The 21,272-nt window shown below is 38.6% G+C and overlaps 1 protein-coding gene across 5 annotated transcripts in view; it reads left to right on the forward strand.

Annotated features, from left to right (window-relative positions):
- The window catches only part of ANO10 (anoctamin 10), a 178,789-nt gene that overhangs the window by 26,870 nt on the left and 130,647 nt on the right, over positions 1 to 21,272 (forward strand). For all 5 annotated transcript variants that reach the window (XM_081288045.1, XM_081288047.1, XM_081288046.1 and 2 more), the window contains exons 5-9: positions 4,776 to 4,895; positions 5,170 to 5,739; positions 7,158 to 7,213; positions 10,177 to 10,251; positions 12,034 to 12,216. In XM_081288045.1, coding sequence (XP_081144171.1) covers positions 4,776 to 4,895; positions 5,170 to 5,739; positions 7,158 to 7,213; positions 10,177 to 10,251; positions 12,034 to 12,216 — 1,004 coding nt within the window. The remainder of the gene's footprint in view (positions 1 to 4,775; positions 4,896 to 5,169; positions 5,740 to 7,157; positions 7,214 to 10,176; positions 10,252 to 12,033; positions 12,217 to 21,272) is intronic.

Below are 21,272 nucleotides of genomic sequence, written 5' to 3' on the forward strand. Positions count from 1 at the left end.
AATGAACTCCATGCAATGAATTTTCCTCTTAGAACTGCTTTCATTGTGTCCCATAGATTCCGATATGTTGTGTCTATGTGTGGATCTCTAAGAATTTTTAAATTTCCTCCTTGATGTCTTCTATAACCCATTGATCATTTAGTAACCTATTGTTCATTCTCCAAGTGATGCATGATTTTTCCTTCCTTCTTTTATTGTTGATTTTCAGTTTCATTCCATTATGATCAGATAAGATGCATGGTATTATCTCTACTTCTTTATAATGTCTAAGAGTTGCCCTGTGACATAATATATGATCTATTTTTGAGAAGGATCCATGTGCTGCTGAGAAAAAAGTGTAACTGCTTGATGTTGGGTGGTATATTCTATATATGTCAATTAAGTCTAGGTTATTAATTGTATTATTGAGTTCTATAGTTTCCTTATTCAACTTTTGTTTGGAAGATCTGTCCAGTGGTGAGAGAGGTGTGTTGAAGTCTTCCATAATTATTGTATGGTGGTCTATTAGACTCTTGAACTTGAGAAGAGTTTGTTTGATGAACATAGCTGCACCATTGTTTGGAGCATATATATTTATGATTGTTATGTCTTGTTGGTGTATGGTTCCCTTGAGTAGTATGTAGTGTCCCTCTTTATCCCTTTTGATTAACTTTGGCTTGAAATCTATTTTGATATGAGTATGGACACTCCTGCTTGTTTCCGAAGTCCATATGAGTGATATGATTTTTCCCAACCTTTCACCTTCAGTCTATGTATGTCTTTTCCTATCAAATGCGTCTCCTGTAGGCAGCATATTGTTGGATCTTTTTTTTTTTGATCCACTCTACTAGCCTGTGTCTCTTAATTGGTGAGTTTAAGCCATTAACATTTAGGGTTATTATTGAGATATGGTTTGTTCTTCCAGCCATATTTGTTTATTTATGTTACTTAACATGGTTTGTTTTTCCTCTTTGATTATTTTTCCCCCCTTTACTATACTACCTCCCACTGTTGGTTTTCATTGTTATTTTCCATTTCCTGTTCCTATAATGTTTTGCCAAGGATGTTTTGAAGAGATTGTTTTCTAGCTGCAAATTCTTTTAACTTTTGTTTATCGTGGAAGGTTTTAATTTCATCTTCCATCCTGAAGCTTAATTTCGCTGGATATAGAATTCTTGGTTGGAACCCATTTTCTTTCAGCGTTTGATATATGTTGTTCCAGGATCTTCTAGCTTTCAGAGTCTGTGTTGAAAGATCAGCTATTATCCTGATTGGTTTACCCCTAAATGTAATCTGCTTCCTTTCTCTTAAAGCTTTTAAAATTCTCTCCTTATTCTGTATGTTGGGCATCTTCATTGTAATGTGTCTAGGTGTGGATCTCTTATGATTTTGCATGTTTGGCATCCTGTAGGCTTCTAGGATTTGGGATTCTGTCTCATTCTTCAAGTCTGGGAAGTTTTCTCGTATTATTTCATTGAACAGATTTCTCATTCCTTTGGTTTGGACCTCTATACCTTCCTGTATCCCAAAGACTCTTAAATTTGGTCTCTTTATGTTATCCCATATTTCTTGGATGTTCTGCTCATGGTTTCTTAAGAGTCTCGCCAAGCTCTCTATGTTCTTTTCAAGTTGAAATACTTTGTCTTCATTGTCTGATGTTCTATCTTCTAAGTGTTCTACTCTGCTGGTAGTATTCTCAATTGAGTTTTTAAGTTGGTTTATTGCTTCCTGCCTTTCTAGGATTTCTGTTTGTTTGTTTTTTATAACCTCTATCTCCCTGTGTAGTTGATCTTTTGATTCTTGGATTTGTTTATGTAATTCATTGTCGAAGTGATCTTTCATTGTCTGATTTTGCTGTCTAATGTCTTCCTTGAAACTCCAGATCATCTGAAGCATGTATCTCCTGAATTCTTTATCTGACATTCCATCTGCTGCAGCTATTACCTCTTCTAAAGTTGAATTGACCTGCATTGCTTGTGGTCCTTTCTTACCTTGTCTTTTCATACTGCTTGCATTTCTTTCTGCTTGGTGAAACTGTTGTGTTATTGAATTTTCCCCCTATATATTTATTTTGCTCTTGTATAGTTGCAAAGTCTCCCTTGCAGGGGCGGGCGGCGGCTGTGCTACTCCTCCAATTGGGGTGATCTGTCTATTACGCCGGCGGGCCGCTGGGCCCCTTCTCCAGGTCGCGTGGTCTGCCTACCTTGCGGGCAACAGCTGGGCCCTTCCTCCAATAGGTGTGATGTGTCTACCACCCTGGTGGGCTCCTGGGCCTGTTCTCCAGGTTGCAGGTCTGCCTACCTTGCAGGTCTGCCTACCTTGCAGGTGTGGGCGGTGGCTATGCCCCTCCTTCAATTGGGGTGACCTTTCAACTAGGCTGGCGTGCCGCTGGGCCCCTTCTCTGGGATGCGTGGTCTGCCTACCTTGCGGGCGGCAGCTGGGCCCTTCCTCCAATTGGGGTGATGTGTCTACCACGCCAGCGGGCCGCTGGGCCTGTTCTCTCTGTAGGTCGCAGGTCTGCCTAGCTTGCAGGCACGGGCGGCGGCTCTGCTCTGCCCCTCCTCCAAATGGGGTGACGTGTCTACCATGCCGGCGGGCCGCTGGGCCTGATCTTGACCCTCAACTTTCTAAGTCTAGCTTATTTCATTTAGCATGATGTTTTCCGGTTCTATCCATTTACTAACAAATGCCATAATTTTATTCTTCTTTATGGCTGAATAAAATTCCATTTTGTATATATGCCACATTTTCTTTATCTGTCCATCTCTTGGTGGACATCTAGGCTGGTTCTATAACTTGGCTATTGTGAGTTGCATTGCTATGAACATTTGTGTGTATCACTATAGTATGCTGATTTTAGTTCTCTTGGATAAATACCATGGAGTGGGATACCTGGATCATGCGGTGGTTCCACTTTTAGTCTTTTGATAATCTCCCTTAGATTAGATCTCAATTTTTTTTTTTGCTGATTTCTTACTGGCTATCATAGTTAGAACCCAGTACTTACAGGAGATCCTTCAGCAATCTTGAAGGAAGGAATCTGGTTTAAGTGGTTGCTATCTTTAAATAGGCCCAGGTGGTATCATATTTTCCTTTCAAGGTAATGCTCCTTCCTAGTAATTACATTCTTAGCTGCCCTGAAAAGGTTGAAGGATAAAAACACACACACACACACACACAAAAACCCAAGAAATCCTATTTTTAGAAGCTGAAACCAGAACCATGCTTTGGCAATGATGGTGAAAAGAAGACCAGTAATTTAGGCCTTGCAGCTTTATATTATCTCAGAGTGCTCAGTTCACAGTCCTATTTTTAGAAACATAGAAGCTGGTTTTTATGCCTGCCTGGAAAATATTCTGTAGTAGAGTGGAGTCATCTTTTATAAAGAACTTGGAAGTAGTAAATATAATAATTTAGATGCCATTAAGTCAACTCAAAGTTAAAATACTTTGTGTAGTAATTGGAAAGGATGGTGATAAGAAAATCTGCTATAACCTGTGCATCCCCAAATAAAGGATGAGAATCAGGTTGGTTGTGACTTAAACTCTTCCTAGCTGAAAAACATCCACGGAAACACTTTAGGATAAAAATGTTTTAAAAATGGATTTGACAGCACGGGAGGCCGATGTAACTTAGCCCATATGTCTTTTTATTCTAGCTGCTGATATTTTGAGGATATACCCTTTTCAGTCACTAAGAAGGAGGATTTTATCACAACCCTAGTTTTAAAAGTTTTTCTCCTCTGTATAACTTACTTATAAGCTATAATTGTAAAAAGAAACATACATTATGAATCATTTTTTTCAAATCCAAAGTTTCCCCCATTGTTAGTATCAGGTATCTCCTCTTTTTAATGTTTTTCTTTTTTTCATTTATAAGGAGTTAAGTTTACTTTTAAATTACTCTGAAGTTTTTTTTTTTCTGAAGATTTTTTAAAATATTTTTTTCCTTTTTAAAATTTTTTTTCCTTAGTGGTCCTCACTGAGGGGGGTCTCATGCCTGGGTATTCTCATCCTTGTCTTTGGTGGCAGATAGATAGGAATGAAGGGAGGCATCCATTGGAAGAGGTGAGCTGATAAACCTTCAAGAGCTCCAACCTCATCCATGGATAAAAAATGGCAAAACATTCTTTTTTTTAATGCAAATTCCATCTCATAAGCAACCGTGTTCCTTAGCACTAAAATATACTAGAAATTCATATGACAAATATACCATGTCCCCCGATATGGCAAAAGGCTTTACATCCAAGTCCTCTGTTTCTACTGATAGCCCTTCTTGCTGAAGCCCTGAAGGTCCCTTCCCACCCTTTTGAGTCACTGTGAGTAATTAGGATAGAAGAGAGAATGCCCCATTTTCAATTAATATTTCTAGGACGTGCTGTCTTTGGTTAAGTTCATTTGTATTTTTCAGATATTGCACAAGTGTCAAAACCATACTAGAAAAATGACTGCTTATAGTAGGAAATCATTATTTTGATTTTGATATTTTCTGTCTGTGGGTATGTCTTTGTAATTAGGTTAGAAAATATAAAAATGATGGAAAATTCTTAATCTCAGCAAGAATGAAAGGTTTAGAATTTTACATGAACTTTCTTTCACCAAGAAAATAGTAAAGCGATTTTACATTCTGAAAAATGAAAGAATGTACGCGTGTGGAGCAGGCAATGTGACCTCCACCTGTGTGTAACGCTCCTCTGGTGGGCGTGTCCTTGCAGTGTTTGCTGACAAGTACGTGATCTTCAGCATAAACCATCTCCAATTTATTTTATGCGATTTTTGCGCCTCTTCCTCTAACAGTGAGAAGATTGCTCACGTCTGGCATTGTGATTCAGGTGTTTCCACTACATGACCCTGAAGCCCTTAAGAAGCTTGAGGATACCTGGTACACTCGGTTTACTTTGAAGTATCAGCCCATAGGTAGGTGCCAATACCTGTCTTTTACAGAAGAAGAGACCTGTAAAGAAATGTCACTATCCCGCAGTGGAGTCATCTCCCTGGGGAAGATAATTTAGTGCTCTGCTAGGCAGAAGATGCAGGATGGACCTATTCCGCATATTGATTGGGGCATGAGGGCATGAAATGACCCCCACTTTACTTTAAAAAATGTATAATTTACTTGCAGTGATTAAAAAGGAGTCTTTGGTGGTCTTTGGTAGTCTTTACTTAAGTTCTTTTTTCCCTTCCATTACAGACAGTATTCGTGGCTACTTTGGAGAAACGATTGCTCTTTACTTTGGATTTTTGGAGTATTTCACTTTTGCCTTAATCCCCATGGCTATCATTGGGTTACCTTACTACCTGTTTGCGTGGGAAGACTATGACAAGTATGTGATCTTTGCCTCGTTCAACCTGATCTGGTCCACGGTGATCCTGGAGGTGTGGAAGCGTGGCTGTGCCAACATGACCTATCGGTGGGGGACATTGCTGATGAAGAGACAGTTTGAGGAGCCCCGACCAGGGTTTCATGGGGTCTTGGGTATCAATTCTGTCACCGGTCGGGAGGAGCCTGTCTACTCCAGCTTTAAGAGACAGCTGCGCATTTACCTGGTCTCGCTGCCTTTTGTATGCCTCTGTCTCTATTTCTCTCTGTATGTCATGATGATTTACTTCGACATGGAAGTCTGGGCCTTGAGTCTACACGAGGACAGTGGGTCCGAGTGGACAAATATCTTGTTGTATGTGCCCAGCATCATATATGCCATCATAATTGAGATCATGAACCGCCTCTATCGATATGCTGCTGAGTTTTTAACTTCATGGGGTAAGCCTTGATTTTTTTGTATTCACGTCTTATTTGCCTGTAAGAAATGTTTCTTAGGTTCTAGGACTCACAGAACTGCCACCATGCAGAGGAGATAGATGTTCTCGTTCATTATAGAGACATGAGGAAAAATTCATCACCTCTGTGAGCTCTGATGATCTTTGTGTTAGGCTTAACACAGCTTTCATTTATTGAGTGTTACTTACTATGTTCTGGATGTCCAGCTAAGCACTTTATCCACAGTGTCTTATTTTTCACCTCCTCAGGGCACTTTGAAATAGAAGTCATTTCACCATTTTGTGGATAAAAGATATTGAAAAACTTAACAAGATTCTAACAATAAACTGCAGAGCCAGGCTAATCCACTCCTATCTGTCTTAAACCTGTGCTCATAATACTGTAACAGTGTGTTTCATGCTGAAGGTAAAATAAATTAAAATTATCTTCATGATCCTAGGGCTAGTATCCTAAAATTGACTTGTCTAGTTCATTTGGGCACTGAGGACTGCTGTCAGCAGAGGTGGTTCTTCATGTATCTCTCTGTAGAAATGAGGAACTTGGTTATAGTTTAAAAATGGTCTGAATTCACTCATTAATTATTTATTCAAACAAATAAATATGCTATATTATTGCTTAGGAAGAAGTCTAGGCCTTAAATTCATGAATCATAAAGATGTTTTAAATTATTTTAATTAGTGATATAACAATAGCAGCTACTATGTGTTGAGGGCTTCCTTTTTGCTGGTTCTGGTCTGAGGCTGCATGTTATTTCTGATTCTGACCCCAAACCCAGGAGGAGGGTGGTCTACCCTGTGTTATAGGCGAGGAGGCTGAGTGGCAAGAGGCTAAGTAGCTAGCCCAAGGTGAGGCCATGGCTGAGCAGCTGAATTGCTGTTCTAATCCTGGACAGTCCCCTGCCTCTGTGCAGGATGACACTCCCCTCAGAGTATCTCTTTTTGTTCTTTTGTTAGGCTATTGTGGGATCTGTACAATGTACCATGTCTAAACAAGGATGGAAAGTTGAATTTCCATCTCTTCAAGTTACTCCCTGTAAGTCACCTGTCCAGAAAACTATAATGTCCTCCTCTTAGTGGTTATGATCAGTTTTACCACTTATCCAGGCCCTTTTTTTAGGCAGTCATTTATAAGATCATTTGCTGATGCTTCCCAAATTTCTTTTTAATATTAATATTTAAAAAAATTCAGACCACATGATATTGCAGACCCATGAGGAATGTGTCCTTGCTTGGTGTTCTTGGTGGCAAGGAATGACCATGACCAGAAGCCTGGTATATTTAGTGACTGAGGATCTGTGATCATGTCTCTGCTCTGAGCAAAAGTCCCATTTTACCTCACGACAGTGCACCCATGTTTTTTTCTTATCTGAGAGAAATTATCTTTCCTTTTTAATATTTTAGAGAATCACAGATTGGAATCTGCATACCAGAATCATCTAGTTCTGAAAGTTTTGGTGGTAAGTAGAGTTTTTATGTACAAGTCCATCTGAATTTTGAAACTATTGGATACTATTTGGTGTTTAGGATTACAAATATGAAGAGTGACTTCTAATTTAAGGTAAGTTAACCTGTTTTGTATAAATAGGCAAGAAGTGATTAATAAGCATGTGTACTTTTATGTTCAGTGACCTTATTACAAATGTGTATGTGGGTGTGAGACTTTACAATATAGAGATTAGTAACGTAGCCCATTTCCAGTTATTAAATAAAAAAGAAACCACTTTCTAGACATGTTCGTATTTAGTAACCTCTTTGAATGTTTTCGCTATTTGGTGATCCTCTCAGATGCCTGCAGTCTGAATAGTGATAGAACCCTAAATTATTTTTAAAATTTTGTTAAAGAAATTTCCAAAGTCCAAGAGGTTTCCAGCATGTTTTGATGGATGGGAGGAAAGAAATGGGGAGAAAGTATTTGTACGATGTGCTTGCTGTTTATGTAAAAACTCACCCATTACATCTCTTTCCATCATTATTATAAGTCATAAAGAAGTCCCACCTTGAAAGCACCTCACTAGTCAGAGGGTTACCCCACCATCTGTGTCATAATGTAAGAATCCCTGAATTTGTTGCTGGAATGGCTCAAACACAGTCCACATACTACATACTTTGAACTAGGGTCTTCGTTCTAGCCATAGAATCATCCTAAGAAGTTTGCCTGTCTGGTTTTTCAGTCCTTAAAAGATCAGAAATCACCATTAGGAGAGTTACAGAAGTAGGTAAACTTAGGCAAGAGCAGTTAAGGAAACAGAAGACCTGTCATAGATAAAAATTCAGTAATTTGGCCATTAAAACAAGAGCAAGTGACCTTAGCATCTTACAAAATCTCCAAAGGCCTGATTTGCATTATGAAATAATGGATATTTAAAATGTTGGTGAATCCAAAGGAAGTTGCATAATAAAGCAGAGGACCTCATATTATGTTATTTTAGTTAGCTTTTTCATCACTGTGACCAAAAGACCTGATAAGAACTTAGAGGAGGAAAAGTTTATTTTGGGTCATGGTTTCAGAGGTCTCAGTCCATGGTCAGCTAACTCCATTGGTCTGGGCCTGAGTGAGGCAGCACATCATGGCAGAAGAGCATGGCACAGGAAAACAGCTCAGGACATGACAAAAAGAAGCAGAGAGCTCAGCTCACCAGGGACGGTTTATAAACACCAGAGTCACACCCCCAGTGACCTGCTTTCTGTAGTCACTCCCTACCTGCCTACAGTTACCACCCAGTTAATCCACATTTGTGGATTAATCCACCGATTAGGTCATACCTCTCATAATTGAATCATTTCACCTTTGAAAATTCTTGCATTCTTTCACACATGAGCTTTTGGGGAACACTCATATCTAAACTATAACATCCATTAAGAAGTTCACTTGAAAAAGACCACAAGGGAGCTTTTGCTCGAAGAGCTGAAAGCAGCCATCTTTCTTAGAAAATTCAGTTATGTATAAGACTTTGTTATCTCTGGCAATGCCGGATACGATGCCAGGTGGCTGCTCTGTAAAGACCCACTTGTTTGAACCAGTTCCTCCTGCATTGTGTTTGTTACTCTCTCCCTTTCCCTGTAACTTTATAGAGATAGTGTTTGTCAGTCTTTCAGGCTTTGCTGTTCAACTTCCATTCTGACTTAGCATCCCTGTGCTGTGGCCATATTGATCTCACTGCTCATCATCTGGACAGTGTCCCAGTTCTAACCACGTGCTCACTCTTATACACATAGCAGCCTCTTCCTCAGAAGGCGATGCTGTGCCACAGGGAGTAGGCAATTGGAGACTGGGAGGCAGAACTCTAAGTGCAGGATGGCGACAGGTTCTTGAGCCAGGGAACCACTTGAAGGAATGGGACTTTTTGTGGCAGAATCTCCCTGGCTGGTGCCCCTAGCCCCAGGCTGCCACTGTGCCTGGCAGGGCAGTGAAACTCATGCCTCTGCTAACAAAGATGCTTCCCAACTGAGCTGGTTGTTTTGACTGGTGCTAGTGCCGCCTGGCTACCCTGGTGTTTTCTGGAGGAAGGGAATCTTAGGCCCCTGAGCAGAAAGAGGCATTGTTATTTGTCCCTTGTTGTGATAGGCCCCCTTGCCAGAGCCACACAGCTTGCTCTGTTGTCTCCTGTGTGACTTCAGGTCTGTGGGCATGAAGAAGTTTCCAAGGTGAGGCTGCTTGTTGCTAAGGAGTCTTTCTTGCCATGTTGCCTGCCTTCCATGGCATCTCTCTATGGGACAGGGAAGAAGGGTACTTCCCCTGCAGCTTACTGCTAGTGAGGCCTGATTGAAATCCCCATGCCCATTCCTCTGAGCTTGCTGGCATGGATGGGACTCCCATTTGAATAGGGAGCAGTGAACCAAGCTGGCCTACCCAGTTCCTGGGATGGGGTTGCTGGGCCTTGGTTTTCCCTTGAATGGGGACAACTTAAACCTCATTAAATCCCACGTTTTTCAATTCTGCAAATATTTCAACAAAACTGGCACAAATGTATTCGAATAGATTGGATTAATCTGGAGCTTGTGTGTGTGTGTGTGTGTGTGTGTGTGTGTATAATGTTTGTTATTATTGTATAATCAGATACTTACATGATATGTAATATAGCATATAATTATATTTATAATTGTACTCAAGTTTTTACAGGTGTTCTACACGTCTGGGATGATGGGGTAAAATGGATTAGGATGCTGATGCTGTGCTGTTCCTCTGGTCCTGGGGTCCCCAACAGTTTACTTCTTCCTAGTGCCTTTCAGAGCTCTCCTTTGGTTTCCTCTCCTGTTATCCAGAGTTGATAGTGGTATTTAGTAAGAAGGCACAGGAAGGTACAGTTCTGTGCCTTGTTATCTGGAACAGAAGTTCCTCATTGTGTTTCTTAATGCTGTATTTAGGATTATAATACGGTACTGCAAAACAGTATTTAACATTGTCATATTTTTTTGGCAGTTCAACTTTCTAAATTGCTTCGCCTCACTCTTCTACATCGCCTTTGTCCTAAAGGATATGAAGCTTTTGCGTCAGGTCAGTGTGCATAACAGAAAAGAATCTGTTTTTTCAGGTATTGGTTGGTTTCCTATATTCAGGTAATTGTCTTCAGATTATTTTTATAAATATTTTTCAATTTTGAATATTTCTAAGCCCAATTCTAAATATGAAAAACATGAGCATGCATGCCCTGTGTATCATTTTAAACTGATAAGAAATTAACCAATTTGCAAAATTAACCTTAAAGGGCAATAAAATCAATTATGTAGTTCACTTCAAAGCCTGTTAAACCAGTCCCAACAGCCAAATGTATTCATTAATTGAACTTCTGGGGTGTTTTAGGCAGGGGAAATTGGCATAACCTTAACAGGTCTTTTTTTTTTTTTTTTTTTTTTTACCTTAACAGGTCTTGCAAATTTTATTTTTAAGTTGATAAGTTGTTGAACTTTACAGATCAGTGGATCCTGTGCTGTGCTCTTTCTTTACTGAAATGTTTGGGAAAGTCCCACATTTATTTTGGCATCTTGTCATTTTTGGATCATGTAATAGTACTGACTAAAAACTTGATTGCAAATTATGAATTTCTAAATTCTCATTTTGTACTTGAGCCAGTTATCAGTAAAGGGCCATTTCTTTATGGTTCTAATATTCTGAAATGGTTTGTGAGCAGTGTCTGAAATCCTAGGATTCTTAATTCTTACATGAAAGATTGGGATAATTTCCTCGGAAATTAAAAAATTTGTATAATCAGAGAAATTACAAGATTTTATAGTTGGGTGCTAATGGCTTGCATAAATGTTGTTGCTCTTATCAACTATACTAGATACATTGCTACCTTTTAAACTTATTTTTGAAAATTGGGAAAGTTAAAAATAATGTATTTGGATTTGATTAGCTGAATGTATGGACCTTCTCTGACCCCACATAGTGGTGTATTATTAAGGTATGACTTCTTATTTCTTATCTTTAGAGAGTCTCCTTTAGTTATCAGAGTGGAATGAAGGAGGACTCTTTAAAAATCAAAAGTGTAGTGCCAGCACAGGTGATATCAGATGGAAACATTCATTTCCACCTGGGGAAGGTGGAAATTGGTCCATCATCTCTGGAAACCACTAAGGTAGCTTCCCCAAGAACCTCAGCTCAATCCTAGTACATCATCAGAGATGTGATCAAGACTCACAGATGTGGGATATCCTATGAGAGCTTTTATAATAAGAACAATTGGAATTAAATTTAATTCAGCAGCAGTGTATGAGCTAAGTAAAAAAAAATTTAGTGATATGGGAAAATGCTTTCAATAAATTGAGAAAAGGAATATATAAAAGCATGTATGTATTGGATGATTGTAGTTTAATTGTACACATGATTAGGAAAACTACCTCAGGTTGTGGTAGCAGTTCTGTCATGGTTATGGAATTATGAGTAGCTTTTTGTTTCTTCTATTTTCTACTGCAAGGTGAGGATTTGCTAATTTTATAATTCAATTTTTTTAAAAAAGTTTTTTTTTTCAAAGTTGTCAACATCATTTAGATTTTTATGTTGTGGTTAGGATGAGATGACAAAGAACACAGTTTCAGGTCACTACATTTTCCTATTGACTCAATTAGCTTATTTCTTATCATCTTATTTGTATTTTAATCTAAGTCTTTTCTGTGACAACTGTAAATCAGAAACACTTCTCTAACACATAGCTTTTCTGATATTAGTTTTTATAACATAATAGTATAATTTTAAGGCCTCATTTTATTTATTACATAATTATATGCATATTATAGTTTTATTAAGCTACCTTGCCATGACTTATGTTCTTCTCTTTAGAGCTTGGCCACACTTCTGATCACTTCCCAGCTCCTTAACCAAATAGTGGAATCTCTTCTTCCTTATTGGCTCCAAAGGAAGCATGGTGTGCAGGTGAAGAGGAGGGTGCAGGCTTTAAAGGCAGACATTGATGTTGCATTATATGAACAAGTCATCCTGGAAAAGGAAATGGGAACCTATATGGTAAGTTGGATTATTGCTGAATTAAACATTACTGGAAGTGGATAATAGTCATGCCTGTCGTACACTCATTGTCTCCGGTGAGACTATTTTATAAATGCTTCCAGCCAGTTTCCTCACTGAACCAGTTTAAAGTTGAAAAGATGGGGTCAGGGGTATAGCTCAGTGGTAGAGCACTTGCATAGCATGCAGAAAGCCCAGGATTTGATCCCCACCCCCCACCCCCTGACAGTGCATTAAAATGCTGCCATCTTGGATCAAAAGTTATGTCCAGTAACACCAAAGGGCAAGTTTAGGAAATTAATTGACAGTTTTGCAGAGCCAGGAGGTGAGAATACTTGCTCCAAACATGAACAGAGCAAGGGAGAAGTGACTGCCCAGAGAAGCAACAGCATTGCTCACTCTTGGCATTTCAAACTCATAGAAAATTATCACTCAAGCAAAAGATTGAGGACCACTGCTGAAAATGGAATGCCAATGCAAAGATTAATTTTTAGTTTAAATTAGTGGTGTTGTAGATATAAATCAGTTCCTTTCAGACAATTTATTTTTAGGAACTATAAGAAAATTAGTAGAGATTTGGTTGCTTATAATATTTGAAAAGTCTAGCTCATAAAAATCTAGCTATGTATGCATAAACTTTTATTGTGCTCTACCCGTGTTCACTGCCTGTATTTGGTGGGGTGGGATTTTGGTTATTACATTTCTTTCAGGGCTCTTTTTCATGCATTCTGTGCCTTCCTTTTGGGCATGGTAAAAGATCTATTTCTTGGTGAAATAGATCCCTCAGTAGTTCACTCAGTGAGGGTCAATTTTGTTAGACATCTGTAGTTTCATTTTTTGTGGAGAATAAGTTCATCTTTTGATTACTGAGTTCCTTAGCTGGCTTTCATAGTTTTTCTAATATGCTAAAGAATTTTGGTTTTTATGTTCATCTTCAGTAAGAGTTCTCCCTCTTCTCTCTGCTCACTTCTCCCTGCCTTATTTATTGCAGCTGTTCCCTGGGGCTTCCACCCCTGGTTTGCTGGGGATTCTCTATTTCAGGTCATGGAGCTAGTAGGTAGCCATCCACACAAACTGTAGTTCCTGGCTGCAGTTGTAACTTTTTTCAGCCTCCCTTTAAAGATGGGCGGGGGTTGACTTTCCGCCTGGTTCCAGTTAAACTCCAAGGAAGGTGCTCTCTGTTCTCAGTTCTCCTGCCTGACAGGAAGCAGATCTGAGCCACCTGGGCCTGCCTGTGAAGTTGGAGCCTGGCCATGTTCTGCCTTCCCACCTTGCTTTTATTCCATTTCTTACGTATGCACTTGTTTTTCTTGTTTCTGACTGGGGATATGTCTTTTGATTAAAATATCTAAATACACAGTTGCATTTTCTATCATTTCTGTGTTTGGGGAGAAGATACAAAGTATAAATACACAGCACAATTAGAATGACAGTGCCACTTGTGCTTATATGTGAAAGGCAGAGAACATACACACAGAGGAGGAGTTAGAGATGGGGAGCTCGTGGATACAGTGGAGCTGCCCTTTCTGGATGCCCATCTGCTGTGGGTTAAAACCCAGTCTCAGTTAAGTCACATTATGTCAGGATCCTCTTCTTGCTTGTGCAAGGAGTAGTTTTTTGGGGGGAGCCAGATTTGTTTTTCTTCCTTCATGCTATTCCAGAAACTAACCCAGCAGTCTCTCCGTCATCCTCATCATTCACCCTCCCTGCCCTGGAGGCCACATTTTCCCAGCCTTCACCAGCTGCTCCTGGCTCTCCTTCTTCCTTCCTCTTGGTGCCTGCCCCAATCCTCTGCAGCTTTCCTATTTTAAACTAAGCAAACCCCTCACCTCCTGTGTGGTTTGTCCTGTCTCTTTCTTGTCCCTCACAATTTCTTTTTTTTTTTAATATTTATTTATTTTTTAGTTATTGGCGGACACAACATCTTTGTTTGTATGTGGTGCTGAGGATCGAACCCGGGCTGCATGCATGCCAGGCAAGCGCGCTACCGCTTGAGCCACATCCCCAGCCCCCTCACAATTTCTTGAGATAAAGTCTCCATATTATTGTCAGTGTCCTAATTTTCTTCCTATAATCCGTTAGAATCTGCTTTCAGCTATTCTTTTTCTCTGAAATTGGGTAAATGACATCACCCCCTAAAGTGCCCAAACCAAGCTCACAATGTCTCCAGAGAACTTTCTCCTCTTTTCCCTGGCTCAGTAAATGGTATTCAATAATCCAAACAACACAGACCTGTGTGTACAGTTCTTACTCCTCTGAGGACTGCATACAATAAGGTGACACTGCCAAGATCATAGATCTTGCCTTTTGTGGCATTTCAGTCCAACTGACAATGCCTTTATGAAGGAAGGTGAAGGAGGCTCGTATTATCTGAATTTACTACTTATGTGTGATAGCACTTCAGCTCTAGAATTACACTGAGATTTTGAAGAATAGTCATTTGGTGACTAAATCAGGAACAGGGGTCAAGACTTGGTTTTCCCAGTTTATAGTCTTTCTGTTGTACAGCTCAGAGGATCTGTGATGTGACATGAGAAGAACTGGTGTATTAATCTCCCTGGCAGGTCCTGGGACTGTAAGTGAACTCCAGGCTTACAGGGTTCCTTCTCAGCTTGCCTGTAGGGTCCTCCTGGTCTCCCATAAGTTCCCAGTGTACTCTCTCCACTGGAGCAGCATTAGGTATTTGTTATCTTTAATGTATTTGGAGAGGAGAAATGCTTTGGGGCACATTTGTTCTAGATGATTGTTTCTGGTGCATTGATCCTTCCCTTGTGGTGTATTTTGCTCCTCACTGAAGTCAGAAAATTTAGGATTACATGTTCTGTGATTTCATCCTGACTGCCTGCATGAGTCTAAGATAATGTTGCCAAGCTTTGGGAAAAAGCAGTTTGGTTGAAATTTTTGAGAACATTATTGTAAAAGTAATACTTGCTCACTTACTATAGAAAACTTGGCAAATGCAGGATAGAACAAATAAGAAAAAGGAATTCCTCTGTCGTATCCACACCTAGGATGACCCACTGGCGCCCCTGACCCCTGCTCCACCAGCTCCAGACTAGGGCTGTGCAGCTTGTTGGGTCTTCACTGTCCACTGCTGTCCTTTTCTTGAAACTGCTAGTTTTTACCCAACTACCTAGCCAAGGAAGGTTGAATTTTCACAATGCCTGCTCCACCCAGAACAATAATCGCCCCACAGTATGTGAGCTGCTGTCTCTTAAGCTAGACATTAGTGAGGTTTGCCAAAAATGTAAGTGATGTCCCTTTTTACACTTAAATAAGTGTATTTTTCTAAAAAAAAAAAAAGAAAAAAAGAAAAAGAAAGTGTGGTATATATACTCAAAGAAATATTATGCAGCTTTAAAGAAGAGAGAAATTGTAGCATTTGCCAGTAAATGGATGGAGCTGGAGAATATCATGCTAAGCGAAATAAACCAATCCCAAAAAACCAAAGGCCTGATGTTTTCTGTAATATGCGGATGCTTATTCACAATAAGGCGGGGGGCACTAGAGAAGAATAGTATTACCTTAGATTAGGTAGAGGGAAATGAAGGGAGGGGAGGGGATGTGGGTATAGGAAAGATAGTAGAATGAAATAGACATTATTACTTTATATATTTTTGTGACTGTATGACCAATATGATTCTACAACATGTATACTCAGAAAAATGAGAATGATATCCCATTTATGTGTGATATGTCAAAGTGTATAAATGTATTCTACTAACATGTATAACTAATTAAAACAAATAAAAAATTAATTAAAAAATAATCAGTTATGTTAAAAATGAGTATATTTTTCTAAAGATATTTTATTTTTGTTAATGTTATTATTTTAATGAATTAATGAAAAAAATTTAAATTTGAGTTTTAATTTCAATATGATAAATATCGCTAGATAAAACTCGCATGAGAATTTCCTTAACATCCTCAGTAACGTTTAAGAGTCTAAGCTACAAAGTTTGAAAACTGCAGATCCAGAATAGTCTCCCTCTCATGCTTGAAGACACTGACTTTTTTGAATCTGTTGTCCATTTCCTCACGAGGCCACCGTGAATGATGTTGGAGGTGCCCTCTCTTGTACCAGTCAGGAGACTCTACCCTTGACCCTTTGGTGGGGCCACTGTGCTTGATCACTTGGTTGACTTGCTGGCAGATTGTAAGGATTCTTTTTAATTTTATAATGAGTTATCCTTGGGTAGATACTTTGAGACTTCTCTGTTCCCTATACATGTCTTTAAAAATGTATTTTCTAATCATTGCTAGCATATGGAAATGCTGTTGAGTTTTGAGTCTTACCGAGCATGTTTGCTGAATGCTGCTATTCTTTCCAGTATTTTTTTCCCCAAATGTCTATTTTCTTTCTTTCTTCAGTTTTTATTCTTTTTATTGTATCTTTTAGGCTTATTCTCATGTTCACTGTAATTTGGAAAGAAGTGGTTATAACAGCAATATTTTTCTTGTTCCTGATTTTTTGTCTTCTCTCCATTGGGTGTTATATTTGTTCCATGTTGCTGGGGTATAACTTTTATTAGTTTAAAAATGTTTTCTGTTGCTTATTTTCTAAATATTTTTAAAATCATGAACAATGTTAAGCTTTATCAAGGGTTTTTTATTGTTGTTGCTTCTGTTGTGATTGTTATATTATTTCCTTAATTTATTAGTGTTTTTATTAATATGAGTACATTTCCTAATGGAACACCATGTTCAAATTTGAATGATTAACTATTTGTTCAGTGTTTTTATGTACATTGCTATGGTCAAGTATGCTAATATCTTATTTGGGGTTTTTAAACCATCAGCTCACAATTTTCCTTTCTCAGTCACTTGAGTTCATTACGGAAACCCTGTTTCAAACATAGAGCATTTAGCAGGCATTCAGTATAATACTTAATAAGGAACAGTGTTGGGAAAAGAACAGCCCAGATACTGTGGTCTCTGCCCTGTGGCCTTCATTCTATGCTCTTTTCCTGCCATTCAAATCTACATTATATGAGTAAGCTCTGTGCAGGGAACTCTGAGACAAACGATGTAAGGAGCAAGTGGGGTGGGTCACTCCAAACCTGGAACTATATCTTCATACACTTAATAAAGTAGATATGTAAAATTAACTATGGCTTTCACTGTCATAGTATTTTTAAAAACTATTTTGTTCTTAAAGTTTGTACTTAAGTTCTTAGAATTGTCTTAGTTGGTCATTCCTAACTTTCCAGGGAATAAAGTAGAGAAGTGCCTTAGTTAATGTATTCTTATATTATGTGTGTATTTACTTTGTTAAACATGTATTTTTTTTCCTTCTTGATGTTGGGTTATCCTGGTTTGCTAAATTTATGTTTCAAATGCACTCAGAAGTTTAAAAATACTGATTCACTCAGAATCCCCTGGTGGGATTGAAACACAGAACAGAGAGCACACTGCTGTGCTGCTGGGAAGGGCTCTGTACATTAACAATGCCAGAGGCCTGTGTGTGACTCCCAGAGCCTGCCCAGGAGCATCTGAGAGATACTGACTGCACATACCTACAAAGACTTAACCTTTACAAGCTGGAATAGTATAATTTTGAATGCTGAGCATAGGATGTTAGGATTTCTTAAGACTGAACTATGGTAAAAATGGCTTGATTGCTAAAATTTTTACTCTTTCCCAACTTGTGATTTCTTCACTCTTCAAGGAAGTAAATTGATATTATTTTCCTGGGCATATTTAAAAACCACATCTTGATGCTTGCAACACAACATAAGGAAATATTTTCTGGAGCCAAATGCAACCAGTGAGCAGTTTAGAGACTGCTCCCCACTGAGCCCAAGCTGAACATTTGGCTTGCCAGCTCCAAGGTACAAGTGTTTGGTGTTTCTCTCTGCTGAATCTTGAAAATAGCCACTGAGACCTGGAATCCCTGGGCTATTTCATGCAAATATCTGGAGCATTTGAAAGAAGCACTTCCTCCATTCCTACACCCCACAATTGTGTTTAGGATTTTCTATTTAAGTGAAGTATAAAGTAAGAAACTGGCTGGAAGTAGAATCTGACTTATACTAAAGCTGTCAGCTACTGATTCTAATATGTTTATCTTGATGAAAGACCATGTGGGAGATATAGCAATAATTATTATATTTATTAACTTTAAATATAGTGCTCAATATTGCTTATTTTTTCAATATTGTTTGGAAACAGTGTATAAATATTTCTTGTAAACTGGAATCATTATTGTGTGTGTGCTGCATGATCCTGAGACATGAGGATGCCAGAAGTTGGATAAACACTGGCAATAAGATGTGAGCGTGGCTTCTGGTGTCATGCAGGCTGGCTCTATACCTTGATCACTGTGCCCTGAGATCACAGTACCTAGCTAGTACACAGTACCTCGTCCTGATCTCCCAGGTCAGGACATGTGAGGTATTGTGAGCCCTTGAGTGGCACTGTCCAGATGTGGTGACTGAGGTTAAGAGTCACCATTCCCAGGAGTCCCACCACACTGAAGGCTCCTTTCTTCAGTTATTAAAGATCACAGTGACTTTTTTTCACTTCCCTTCTGTAGAAAGGGGGATTTCCTTATGGTATCCCCATTTTCTGTCACTAATGAAGCCAGTAATATATCTCTTCTTTGGCCTCATTAATGTTTCTGCTACTTCTCTTAGTGACTCTGGGCTGGGTTTCTTGTTACCATCAGTGGTATTTTTCTGTTTACTTTAAATTGAGATGTAATTTACCTACCATAAAATTCACCACAGTTTAATAGTTTGTAGTAAATTCACAAGTCTGTGCTCCTGTCACCCCTTGTCACTCCAGACATTTCATCGTTCCATGTCCATCAGCAGTCCTCCTTTCCCCAGCCTTTGGCAGCCACTAATCTATATTCTATGTCTGTTATAGTTTGGTCTGGAATGTCCCCCAGTGTCTCATGTATTGAAGGGCTTGGTCCCCAGCTTATGGTGTTGTTGGGAGGTGGTGGAAACCTTAGGAGATGGGCCTAATTGGAAGAAATGGGTCAATGGAAAGGGGTGGGTACCTTTGAAGGGTACATCTTGTTCCTGGCCCCTGGCGCTCTCTCTTTCTCTGTGCTTTCTGGCCACCTTGAGGTGAGCAGTTTTCTTCCACATGCCTTCTACCATGATATTTCTTCCTGCCTCAGGCCTAAGAGCAATGGAACCATCTGATCATGGACTGAAACTCCTGAAGCTTTGAGTCAAAAAAACCCCTGTTCTCCTCCAAGTTTATTTTGTCAGGTATTTCATCATAGTGATGAAAAGCTAATACAGTAACTACAGATTTACCTATTCTTTGCATTTCATATAAATGAAATCATGTAATATGTGACTTTTTGTGTCTGACTTCTTTTTACTAAGCATAATGCTTGTTAGGATTGTCCATGTTGTAGCATGTACTGACACTTCATTCCTTTTTATGACTGAATAATATACTATTTTATGGATATACTGCACTTTGTTCATTTGTAATGGACATTTGGGTTGTTTCTACATTTTGGTTATTATGACTAATGTTATAAGGTTTTGTATGAATATATGTATAAACATACATTACCACATTCTGGGTCATACGAGTTAACTCCCTGTGTAACTTTTGTAGGAATCACAAGATTGTTTTAAAAGCAGTGGTATGGTTTTACATTCCTGTCATCCCTTATTAGAGTCCTGATTTTGACATGTACTCATCCCAACTTGCAATTTTCTGCTGGGTATTTTCTTTCTTCTTCTTCTTCTTTTTTTTTTTTTTGGTAGCCATCCTAGTGGGTTTGAAATGATAGCTCATTGTGTGTTTGACATATATTTCCTTAAGGACTGAGGATGTTGATCATTTCTTTATGTGCTTCTTGGTCATTTGTATATCTTCTTTGGAGGAGTATATATTCACATTATTTGCCAATTTTTTGATTGGATTGTGTTTTTATTCTGTTGTAAAAATTATTTACATTTTTGAATCCAAGTCTCTTTTTAAAATATTTTTTTAGTTGTTGATAGACAACTAAAATATTTTATTTTATTTATATGCAGTGCTGAAAATTGAACCCAGTGTCTCATACATGCCAGCCAAGTGTGCTACTGCTGAGCCCCGCCCCAGCCCCCGCCTGAATCCAAGTCTCTTATTGGGTATATAACTTGCAAATATTTCCTTCCGTTCTGTGGGTTGTCTTTTTACTTTCTCTTTTTCTTTCTTTTGTCTGTCTTTTACAGTGTTGGGGATCAAACCCAGGGCCTCACACATGCTGGGCAAGTGTTTCACCACAGAGCTATACTACTAGCCCTCCTTTTCTTAATATTGTCCTTTGATCTACAAATGTTTTTAATTTTGAAGTCTGATTTATCTCTTTTTTTTTTTTTGATGCACGTGAGTTTGGGGTTACATCTAAGAAACCATTATTTCTAATCCCATGGTCAGTCAAATCTACCCCTAGATTTTCTTGTGAAAGTTCTATGCTTTTGCTTTAATATTTAGGTCTTTGATCCATTTTGAGTTAATTTTTATGTTTGATGTGAGGGAGAGGTCAGGTTCAAATTTGTTCTTTGATATCTAGTTGTCCTACCTCCATTTATTGAAAAGATCATTTCTTCTCCATTGAATGGTCTTGTCACTCTTATTGAAAATTATATGACCTTTGATGTAGGGGTTTATTTCTGGATTCTTAATGCTATATTCCTTAGACCTGTCTGTTTTTCCTTATGCTAGTATCACCCTGTCTTGATACTGTAGCTCAGTGGTAGGTTTTTTAAATTAGGAATTGTGATTTTTTTTTGAACTTTGTTTTTTTTCAAGATTGTTTTGGCTGTTCTGGGTTCCTTGAAATTCCATCCAAGTTTTAGGATCAGCTTATCCATTTCTATAAAAAAATGCAGTTGAAATTTTGATGGGGATTGCACTGAATCTACAGATCAGTTTGAGGACTATTGTCATCTTAATGACATTAAGTCTTCCACCTTAGTAAATACAGAATGTCCGTACATTTTTAAGTATATTTCAGTTTCTTTTAACAGTGTTTTATGGTTTTCAATGCACAAGTATTACTCTAATTTGGCTACATTTATAGATAAATTATTCTTTTC

Source organism: Spermophilus citellus (assembly GCF_964194105.1).
Source record: "Spermophilus citellus genome assembly, chromosome: 3".
Classification (NCBI taxonomy): domain Eukaryota; kingdom Metazoa; phylum Chordata; class Mammalia; order Rodentia; family Sciuridae; genus Spermophilus; species Spermophilus citellus.